Source organism: Phocoena sinus, chromosome 3, assembly GCF_008692025.1.
Source record: "Phocoena sinus isolate mPhoSin1 chromosome 3, mPhoSin1.pri, whole genome shotgun sequence".
Lineage (NCBI taxonomy): Eukaryota > Metazoa > Chordata > Mammalia > Artiodactyla > Phocoenidae > Phocoena > Phocoena sinus.
This window is the reverse complement of record NC_045765.1, coordinates 1,956,915-1,968,321: the sequence shown is the minus strand read 5'-3', so window position 1 is coordinate 1,968,321 and position 11,407 is coordinate 1,956,915. Positions and strand designations below refer to the sequence as shown.

At 58.6% G+C, this 11,407-nt stretch overlaps 1 protein-coding gene across 1 annotated transcript; it reads right to left on the bottom strand.

The window, feature by feature from the left end:
* Nucleotides 1-346: 346 nt before the first annotated feature.
* Nucleotides 347-11,337, bottom strand: ATP8B3 (ATPase phospholipid transporting 8B3). The gene is given in 15 exon segments (XM_032625390.1): nucleotides 347-1,008; nucleotides 1,011-1,278; nucleotides 3,946-4,169; nucleotides 4,264-4,414; nucleotides 4,676-4,796; nucleotides 5,021-5,093; nucleotides 6,434-6,545; nucleotides 6,650-6,814; nucleotides 8,365-8,477; nucleotides 8,559-8,747; nucleotides 9,093-9,186; nucleotides 9,861-9,968; nucleotides 10,340-10,431; nucleotides 10,910-10,968; nucleotides 11,192-11,337. Coding segments are annotated over 15 exon segments (2,490 nt in total). The 3' UTR covers nucleotides 347-433.
* Nucleotides 11,338-11,407: the final 70 nt, after the last annotated feature.

Below are 11,407 nucleotides of genomic sequence, written 5' to 3'. Positions count from 1 at the left end.
GGTGTCAGGACTGGACCTTATAAGCTGCCCTGAGATAGGCCAGCAGGCTGCAGGCAGGAAGCCAGGGCTGGTAAGCAGAGTCTGCTCAGCACCTTTCTCCCTTCTGAGAGCAATAAAGCTTTTATCCACATTACCCCAGGGTAAAGAAACCCGAAGAAACCCAGCTTTCCCTGCAAATCCCCCATCAGGCCACTAGAGGTCAGTGTTTTGATTTTTAAAACCAGAAACGAACTATTTCATGGGACATCACAGAAAGAAGTATAGGAAGAGAGAGCCTCAAGGAGACCTGGGGTCAGACAGACCATGGTTTATTAGAGAAAGAAGAGCAGGTGGAGCCCCCGTCTTTGGGGGAAGGCCTCACGATGCTGGGTGACACTTACTAAGCCTGGGCAGTCACTGCTGTTCCTCAGGTGAGGGCGGCAGCCCTGCCAGATCAGGTGGAGTTTGACCCTCGCTGGGCCCTGGCAGCCACTCCATGGGCGACGGCTGCTTCTCCACAGGTGAGGGCTCCACCTCCATCGGCTGCTTGCCGGTGGATGATCCTCTCGCAGTTGGTGGTGGAGTTTCCATCAGAGCAGTGAGGTTCGAGTTGGAAACTGGCACCGTCCCCTCCTTGGGGGGGCCCGGACTCCTTTTGCCAGGTGTATGGCCAGTTCTTCCAGGACAGTTTCCGGATCTTCCAGAGGAATGTCTTCTCCTGCAAGTGTGCTGACTGGCTCTTCAAAGACAGCTGGCTTGAAGGCAGCATCTGGCTCTCAGAAGAAGTCATCTGGCTCTCCTCCGCTGATAGTGGTGTCTCCTTGGTTGGTGGCAGACTCTGGGGAGTATATGGCCACGGTTCACGTGACAGTGACCTCTCCTGCCTCTTCGGCAACTTCTCCTGGAGAGACCCGGAGAGCCGGTTTTTGGTGAGAGAGTGCTGGCTCTCCTGATAAGGAGAGGACTGCCCATCCACAGGCAAGGATGAGCTCACCTCAGACGCAGGCTGAACATCCTCAGAGGACACCTCCCCTGGTGCTGGCGCCTCTTCCTCCCCAGGAACGACATCTTCCTGGGGTACCAGGAGGACTCCTCCATGCTTGAGGGCAGTTCATCAGGTGGCCTCGTGTGGTCAACCAGCATGTCGCTGTTGACCCCTGGCGACCTACGGAGAACTGTGCCCTGTGTGATGAGGTCCGCATAGCCCTCCCGGTGGGAGAAGGCATAGCTGGAGTGCCGGGTCCGTGCCTCCCGGAGGACATGGGGTATGGGCTCCACGGTGATGATCTCCTCCTCCTTCTACAGAGCAAAGGGGAAAGCAGGAGTCATCAGGCTCCTAAGCCATGTTGACTGCTTTCGGGTCACCTGCCCCTCCAGTGGGGGCCAATCAGAGCCCTTTGCCACCATGGATTGGCCAGGCTCTTTCCTACCCAAGTTGACCCAACTGGAGTCCTCCATGGGACCTGACTTTTTTCTCTTTTTCTTTGGCCACACCGTGCAGCATGTGGGATCCTAGTTCCCCAACTAGGGATCGAACCTGTGCCCCTTGCCATGGAAGTGCAGAGTTCTAACCACTGGACCCCCAGGGAAGTCCAATGGGACGTGACTTTGGGCCAGCCAATCAGATTCCTTCCCTAGGACCTGACTTTGGATCAGCCAATCAGAGTCTGGGGCAGCCCAATGTCCAGCCTGTGTGGGTGAAGGTGGCAGGTTTGTGGCCATGTCCTAGTCCACCATTCCAGTCAATTCCGGGGCCCAGCCCAGCTGCGACCCATCCTTCTAGATTCTGATTCTATGAGCCAGTGAGTCCTCTCCCCCACCTTTTTTCACTGTGGTAAAATACACATAACATAAAATGTACCATTTCAACCATTTTTAAGTGCAGAGCTCAGTGGCATTAAGTACATTCACACTGTCATGCAACCATCCCCACCATCATCTCCAGAACTTTCTCATCTTCCCAAACTGAAACTCTGTCCCCAAGAAACACTGACTCCCCACCCCCTCCCCCAGCCCCTGGCCGCCACCATCTACTTCCTGTCTCTATGGATTTGACTCCCCCAGGGACACCCTGTGAGTGGGATCAGACAGTATTTGTCCTTTTTTTTTTTTTTTTTTTCGGTACGCGGGCCTCTCACTGTTGTGGCCTCTCCCGTTGCAGAGCACAGGCTCCAGACGCGCAGGCTCAGCGGCCATGGCTCACGGGCCCAGCCGCTCCGCGGCACATGGGATCTTCCCAGACCGGGACACGAACCGTGTCCCCTGCATCGGCAGGCGGACTCTCAACCACTGCGCCACCAGGGAAGCCCTGGTCTAATTCTTTTAAAGCAGCACCTTTGAGCCTGTTCTAAGTGGATGACTTCAATAAGAAGCTACAGGAGGGAAAACGGCTAGAGAGTGTGATTTTAGATCATTTTCGATTTAGGAAATCACTGATGGGTAGGAGAGTTGGAAGAGACCTCAGAGACAAATAGCCCAGCTCCCTTCCCGAATGCATGAATCCAGACTAGTTAAAAGAATATCAGTTTCAGTTCCAAAAACCACTTTATGTGCATTGTGGGATTGAGCAAATAAGTAACGATCAAACTTTTTTTACCAGAATCAAGTTTCTCACCATCGGAGATAAGAGTCACAAAGCAGTAAACGGAAAAGGCTAAGCTGAGCCTTGTTCTGTGGGTCAGGAAGCAGAGGTATCAGTGTGAACTCACATACACAAAAATAGATAGATGGATAGGTGTCGATAGAGATATAGATTTGCATCTAAACATGGGTTAATATGTGTGCATTTCCTAGCTCTGTCTACCGAGAGGATAATGGCATCCCAGTAGCAAAATGACCACACTAAGCACTTGGATCTTGGTGTCTAACTACCATTCTCTGGTGAAGAGAACCAGGGCTCCATATGGGAATGGCTCATTCCAGGCTTGGGGCACGGAAAAGACAAAATGGGCCTGGAACCTCTTGTAGCACCAGGAAGTGAGGATGTACTCAGAGAAGAGCAGGCACGTGGCAAAGGGGCAAATCGGGGACAACTTGAGCAACAAAGCATAGAATAAAATAAACACCCATGAGTCCACACTGATAGAAATAAATAATTGAATAAATAAATAAGAGAGAAGGAACAGTTCTTCCCATGGAAGAATTCCAATTAACAAATACAGAAAGACTGGACACTGTCCCCTCTAAGATCAGGAACAAGACAAAGGTGCCTGCTTTCACCATGGAGCAGCTGGGCCCGTGAGCCGTGGCCGCTGAGCCTGCGCGTCCGGAGCCTGTGCTCCGCAACGGGAGACGCCACAGCAGGGAGAGGCCCGCGTACCACAAAAAAAAAAAAAAAAATATATATATATATATATATATATATATATATATATATATATATATACACATATATATATATTTATGAAGGTTGCTGCTGTAAAGCTCTCTCTCAAATACCTTGGCATTAGTGATGGGGAGCTCATTCCCTCTCACTGTAGTCTATCTTCAGACTATTTCCTTACACACAGGGGACATCACTGCCCTACAACTCCTCTAACGCTCTGGAGAGCACAGCTAGTATTCACCATGATACTGTCAAGAGTCTTGAAGTTAGGGAACCAGCCCCCATAGTCTTATCTTCTCTCAAGTTCAAGCTCTCATTGTCTCCCCTTGAAGGATGTATATTTGGAGCACCTGTCCTGCCCTTGCTCCAAAGCTCAAATTTGCCAAATATCCCTGAAAATGCTTGGCACTGAGCTGGGCGTGGAACCATCCCTTCCCTTCATCTGGAATCTCCACCTCTATGAATGCAGCCAAATACAGGTCTGTGCTGCTCTGTGACTTCAGGCAACTCTGCCCCGTGATGACCCGAGTGTGAGCCTGCCTGCTGCCTTCCTGGAGGCTACGGGAAGGACACGGCAATCCCAGAGCCCAACCCCCCACCCCGGCCCCCCTGCCCCAAGAGGGGAGTTCCCTCCAGCGCACCTGGGCAGTGAAGCCGCTGTAGAAAGCGAACCAGATCTGGACCATGATGCTGGCCAGCGTCTTGTAGATAAAGTAGCGCAGGAACTCGCAGACGCGCGTGTAGGACCAACGGCCATGCACCAGCAGCAGCCGCCGCAGGAAGCACAACTGGGCCAGCACATAGTCGCTGTTCTGCACCGCCTGCATGCTCTCCTGACCCGCCAGCCCCATGCCGATGTCCGCAGCTGCAGGGGCACACGCAGCCTGTCGGCCCCGGGCCCCTCAGTTAGCACCCCCGCCTGCTGCCGGCCGCCGGCCTCCCTGCGCGCTGCTGCCCACCACCCACGACCCGCCACACCAGGGACAGGCGTCTGGCCTGCAGGAAGTCCGCCCTCTCCTCTCTGGGCTCCTGCCAGGGCTCGTCCTCTTCCAAGCTCACGTTCTGGACCAGGGCCCGGGGCTCCGTGCGCAGGGACAGCAGCAGCTGGTCCTGGCCCGCGGGGGACAAGGGGCGCGTCACTCAGCTGCACCGCTGCCCTCCAGGAACGCCCTGACTGGGTCCTCCTCCCGGCTGGACCTGACTGCGTGCTTCCCTTGCTCTCGCCCTGCTGAGAACCATCTCTCGGTGTGACGCTTCAGGCCCTTCGCCTTGGCTGGTCCAACACCACATCTGGGGGCCTTTTGGTGGAGGCCGTCCCCAGCCCCCTCCCAGGTACCAGGGCCCCGCTGCCCACCCTGAGCTGACACTGACCAGGAACTCCCCGTTAATGACCAAGGCCATTTTGACCTACAGGGGGAGCTGTTTGTTCAGGAGGCCCTTCTTGCCACCCTGCAGGCTATTGTTGCTCTCCCAGTAGACCTCCAGGATCCGCCTGCAGGGGTCCAGCAGGGGCTCAGCCACACCAGCTGCACAGGCTTCCGTGCACCCACTCCCCAGCTGTGCCTTGGTTTCCCCCTCTGGGAGCCCCACCAGGCAGAGGCTGAGGGCATTCTGCAGACCCCAGAGCCATGCCTGGGCCATGGGTGGTGCCCTGCCCCAACCCTGACCCCCCCAACACAGGCTCATGCACCCAACCACCCAACCCCCACGTCTTACACAATCTCCTTCTCCTCCAGAATGATGTTTTCCGAGAGCAGCTGGCAGGCAAAGCCGATGTTCACTGCTGTCTCTGCAAACCAGCCCAGCTCAGCCCCTCCACGGCCCCCTGCCTGGCGGCCATGCCCACTCTGCCCATCACAGCAGCATGCCCCTCCCCCTGGCCACAGCAATTGGTTTGGAGGAGGGCATGTGACCAGGCCAGCCAATGAGAGTCAGCCCTGAGACTTTGGCTGCAGCTCTGAGCAGAGGGGGCTCCATTCCACTCGCCTGGCTGGATCTGGGCTGCCGGTGCGAGGTGGGTCTGAGGCCAGGGCCAAGGGATCGTTAGACATATCGTGCTTAGGGCCCCAAGGCACTTCCAGGAACCCACAAAAATGAATTAATTTGTTTAAAAAAAATAAAGAAGAGGGAAAAAAATGAATATAAAACTGCAGCCTGGGGCTTCCCTGGTGGCGCAGCGGTTGGGAGTCCGCCCGCCGATGCAGGGGACACGGGTTCGTGCCCCGGTCCGGGAGGGTCCCGCGTGCCGCGGAGCGGCTGGGCCCGTGAGCCACGGCCACTGAGCCTGCGCGTTTGGAGCCTGTGCTCCGCAATGGGAGAGGCCGCAACGGTGAGAGGCCCGCGTACCGCAAAAAAAAAAAAAAAAAAAAAAAAAAAAAAAAAAAAAAAAAACTGCAGCCTGGATATTTGTCTTTACTCCAGCACAGCTGTTAAACGTCATTCTAAATATTTTGTGTGTACGTGCCTCCTGCCCGCAGAAGTTCTAATGCAGCCCTGCAGGCACCCATGCCCAGTGGGGCCCCGGAGAAGCCTCAGTGGAGTGGAGTCATGGCTCCACGGCCACATGACCTGAGGTTCCATGCCAGCTTGGCTCCTGGGTGGCTGAGCAACCGCGGCAGGTGCCCACGCTCTCTGAGCCCCGCTGGGTCATCTATGAGGCAGGGGTAATGAGGGCCCCACTGCATGGCGCTGCCAGGGGGCCAAACCCCAAGGAGACGCTGAGCGTGGCACCGGCCCACCCGAGGGAGGCGCCCAGGGGACCCCAGTCCATTGTTCCCAGTCCTCCCTTCCCAGGGACAAGGTGGAGGGCAATGCTGAACTCAGACAAGAGGGATAGGCCAGGACTTCCCTGGCAGTCCAGTGGTTAAGACTTCGCCTTCCAATGCAGGGAGTTCAGGTTCGATCCCCGGTCTGGGAGCTAAGATCCCACATGCCTTGTGGCCAAAAAACCAACATATAAAACAGAAGCAATATTGTAACAAGTTCAATAAAGACTTTAAGAATGGTCCACATCAAACATAAATCTTAAAAAAAAAAAGAGGGATGGGCCGACGGTGGTGCCCAGGCAGGGGTGAGCTCTCCCAGAGCCTCCCTTCTCCCCACGTTGGGGGTGGCCGCCCTGGGACCCACCTTGCTTGTCCCCTGTGGGAACCCACACTTTGATGTTCCCCTGCTTGAGACACTTGATGGTGTCGAGGACACCATCCTGGAGCCTGTCCTCGATGGCTGTGGCTCCCAGCAGCTGGGGGTGGGTGTGGGGACGGCCTGAGCAGGGAGCCAGCTCCCCGGTGGCGCTGAGGGGCTGGAGCTGGGGTACGGGCGCCCCTCCCCCTGAGCTCCACCCACCTGGAGGTTCTGCTCCATCTCCTCGTACAGCGGGTGCAGGGCATGGGCACGGTTCTGCAGCAGGATGCTGGCTTCCTGGTGCCGCTGGCGCCACTCTTCGTACATGTCTTCGTCCACCTCCTTGCAGGCCATGCACAGTGTCTGCAGGGTCTGCTCGGCGAAGGACTGGGCCCCGGGCGGGTAGTCGGTGCTGGCACCCCCGCCAACCCCTGCCCCCTCACCCGGGCACCCCTCCAGCCCTCTCCCTCTGCCTGGGGTCACCCAACCTACCCGCCACCCACAGTCTGTCTTCCCGGGCAGGGGGAGCTGGGACCACGTGCCGCCCTGCTCCACACCCGCTATGTCTCAGCCCGCCCCTCGCCCCCACCCTGATGCCCAGCTCTGTTTTGCCCCCAGACCTCACAGGCAAATTCTAACTATTCCGCAAGATGCTCGGTGCAGCCCTGCCAGAACCCTCCGCTGTCAGGGCTCCCCCAGCCCCAGACCCCTCCCTCTGCCTCATTTTTCAAGGAGCTGAGGCCTCTGGGTGGAACTGTAAGGATCCTGGGGACCTTGTCTCCAGACCCCAGGGAAGACCCAGAGCTCGCTCGCCCCAGGGGGGCCCATCGTGGCTCCTTCCTTCCCTCCTATGCCCCAACCCTCCCCCAGGCTTTTCGCCTATTGCCCGGGGTCTTGCTTCTGTTCCTGACTGGAGGTGGGCTTGAGCGGCTGAGCTTGGACAGGTCAGGAGCTCCAGACAGGCCTGTGCTCCTCTCGTGCCTCAGTTTCCCCATCCACTCCATAGGCGGTTAAGCCAAGCCGTCTTGCCGAGCTCCTGGGCTCTGGGTCATGGTTCTGACTGCACTTCCTCAGTTGTGGGTCACAGACCAGCTGCCTGTTCCCCACCGCCCACCCGCTTCCCGGCAGAGGTAGAACAGGGCAGTCTGGGAGGCCCCCGTGTGGAGGGACACGGGATATTTCTTTCCCCAAACAGCCCCACTGGCCCCTGTGCTGGGTGAGGCTGGGGACCTGCCGGGTCAGGGCTGGGCCAGCACGGCAGGACAGCCCCATGTCAGGGTCGGGGCGGGAACAGCTCCCTGGAGGTGGGGACCTATGGCTGAACCTTGAGGACCAAAGGACGGTGACTGAGCGCCAGAGTGGAGGAAGGCATTCCTAGCAGAGGGAGTAGCGTGTGCAAAGGTCCTGAGGCAACACCTGAGCATGGAGGAAACTGCAAGCCAGAAATTGGGGTTCTGGGGAACCCCTCGAGGTCAAGGAGGGACCAGGATAGACAGGACAGCAGAACACAGAAAGACAGCCTGGAAAGTTGGGCCAAGGCGTTTGGGCTTCACCCATGGAGACAAAAGTTTTGGGGCAGAGAGGGCTAAGCATGTCCTGGAAACTAGGCCTGGCTGGGATAGGGGGGTAGCAACCAGAACAAAAGCCCAACCACAGGGTGTCCTTGCGTGACTGAGAAAAAGGTATTCCCTTTGGGCAGGTGCAGCTTGGAGTTTGGCTCCCTCTCCAGCCTCTGTGTGTGTGTGTGTGTGTGTGTGTGTGTGTGTGTGTGTGTGTGTGTGTGTGCTGGGCAGAACAGTGCACAACCTGATCAACTGTACATGGCCGCCCTGGGTACCTGAGGCCATTTCTCTGCACACTCTCCTCTCCTGCCCTTCTCCTCCTGTCCCTGTGCCCTTGAACCTGCCCCTCCACCCTCCCTTCCCACAGGGACTCACGGCCAAGGCCTCTTCCGTGGTCCACTCCATCAGGCCTTTCTTCTGCAGGCGCTCATAGATGATCATGTCAGCCCTTTTGGTGTAGAGGTAGATGGAGCCCTCGGGGTTGCGGACTGTGGAGGAAGAGGCCTGGCTGCCCACACACGCTCCCCTCCCCACCTGCCCCCACCCCACCTGGAGCCACAGGGGCTCACCCAGCACCGATATCCGCTTGCACACGCTGTTGAAGTCCATCATGGCCTGGTACACCCACTCCTCTCCCAGATCCATCACAGTGACGCTGTCCTGTGTGTGCACCAGGAACACGTAGCCAAAATTCCGGGCCGCCATGACTAGCGCCTCCTCGTCTGGGGAAGCTGCCTGGTACGACAGCTGGTCTGGGCCGGGAGGGGGGTGGGGTGGAGGAGGGGGAGCGGGCTGAGAGCCTGCCCTCCGTCAGGGACCCACCACCCACCCATCTGTGCGGCCTTAGCACAGGGAGGAAACGGACACAGGAGGTGCCCGTCAGGTATTTGCGGGATGACGGTCTCTTGCGCCGGCACCACCTCTAAGCTTGGCTCCCAATCTCCATGACCTCCTCCTCCCCGTGCGATGACAGGCCCGGACACCCTCTGCAGAAGAGGTTGGGGCTCGGGTCAGGGGCCTGCGCACCCTCTAAGCCGGCTGAGAGGGCCCCGGGAGTTGGGCGGGAGAGTCAGGAGCCCAGGGCAGAGGCAGCCTGGGGGCAGGCTCACTGTTCTTCTCCTGCACCATCACCGTGTGGCAGATAGCCAGCACGTGCCAGAACTCGCGCACCCTCCGGTCCTGGTTGGCCCGCATGGCCTGCAGGAGCTCCACGTTGCGGAACCACCATGTGGTTTAATGACAGTCACCTCCCGCACTCCCTGGGCCACCTGAAGACAGGTGTTAGGGCCACTGCTGGGTCCCCAGTACCCAGAATAGGACCTGCATACAGTAGGTGTTCAATACAAGTTTATCGGATCAACGGATAAAAGCAGAGTGTCTCATTTCACTCAGAACAGAACGAGAAACCGGGTGCGGCTGGGGTGCTCTGGAAACTGCCCATCCCTCACCCATCTCCACCCATGACCGGCCTGATGCCAGGAAGTGACCCGGCGGGTCCCAAGAACCTAATCCTTCCTCCTGGCCCTCTGGGATCAGCTCAGCCTGCTGGGGCCAAAGGGGTCAGGAGGCCGCCTTAGACCTGGAGGGGCCACCCATGCACCCTCAGCATCCAACATATATTGAGCGCCTCCTGTGTGCCAGGCCCTGGCTGGGCAGTGGGGACCCAGCCATGAGGGTGCTCCCAGTGTGAGAGGGGCCGGACACTGACTCACCAGCCACACAGATAAACACGGGGTAGGACCACCCTGGGTCTACAGAGCCACGTGGGAAAGTGGGAAGGGAGGGCTTCCTGGAGGAGGTGGCTCGAGCAGGTAGAAGGAGTGGAGTGGGCACGGCACTGACCCCTGGGGCTGCCCCACCCGCCCCACCTAGAGGATGATGATAAGGAAGTAGAGGCTGGACATGCGGTGGAACTGCTCGTACAGGTTCAAGGGCAGGAAGGAGAAGACATTGTACTTGGCCGTGTGGATGACGTTCCCCTGGGACGAGAGCTGGCAGCCGGCATGGGGGCGCCGCCCAGGAGGGCCCGGGTTCCCACCCAGCCCCATCCGCCTCCCCCTTCCCTCCGGCCATGACCAGCGCGGGTGCGGACCCAGTGAGCCGAGCTGTGACCCCAGGACTCCCCACGTGAGATGCAGGCCGGGGGTTTCAGGTAGAGCCCAATGGACACGCTGTACCGTGAAGGTTGCCTAGTAACTTATTTAGGGTGGAGGAGACACGCGAAGCGCCAGCACCGGACCCCACGACTCGGCGAGGGCGGTGCTACAGTCCTCAGGACTAAGTGGACTGACCCAGCATGCAGAGCTTGGGTGGCAGGTCCCGAAGGCCCGCGGGGGTTGGGCCTGCCCACCTTGTACTTCTTCCTCTGCCAGCACAGGTAGACCTTCTCCTTGAACTGGTTGTGGTAGGACCGGCTGTTGGCTTGCACCTCCCAGGTGAACTCTGAGGCCTGAGAGGACAAACACGGGCTAATGACACCCCGGAGGAGGGCTAAGGGGCCCCCCAGGGATCCAGCCGGTAAACAGATGAGAGGGCCCACGCGGCCCCTGCACAACAGTGGGCACTCAGGGAGCCCAGGTGGATCTGAGCATCCGGCTCCCCTTGAGCCAATCCCTAGGCCCTGGGAGACCCACTCACGCACATTCCTTCTACAGAGGGGTAAACTGAGGCCCAGGGACGGGCGCCGAGGTGTCCAAGGCTCCACTCCCCGCCCAGACAGTTCTGGGCTCACAGGCTCACAAATCCTGAGTCCACCTTTCAGTGATAGGATTTTGAACTCTTTGTAACCCACTGAGAACCGCGTGCTTGGCCTCCTGTCTCCCCACTTCAGTCATTGCACTCTAACGCCCCTTGTCAGGGTCCCCCTGGCACCCCCTCACTCTACCCCCAGCCCTGCGCCCGCGCTTGGCCAAACATGCACCCGAGTTCTTCTCCTCCTCAAGGTCTTCTCGGTACGCGAGGCTGCCCGTGCTGGTGGGGCTGTCGAGGAGAGGGGTCTGAGGTCACACTGGCAGCCGGACGGTGCCCACCACTCCACCTTCTTTGAAATGTCACCTCCCACGTCCATCTGCTGTCCCCTCCCCAGGCTCTGGAGGTCCAGTCACCAGTTGTGAGTCCTTCCCCATTACAGCCAGTCGGTCACCTGGCCGCTGCTCCCCACCCCTATGGCCCCCCATGGCCCCCCATGGTCATCCCCCATCACCTCTCCGGGGCCGATCGCACCCACATCCTCCCGGGCCCCCCTGCTGCCCCTCCAGCCCCAATCCCCACACGGCACACGACGCCCAGCCTGGTCAGGTGCTCAATGTTTGTTGACAGACTAAATGGGGCCCCAGGGCTCTCCATCATGTCTCGAAGTGTGTTTGAGGACCAAGGGGCTGAGAGGTCTGAATGTGGTGTTGGGGCAGGGACCGCCAGC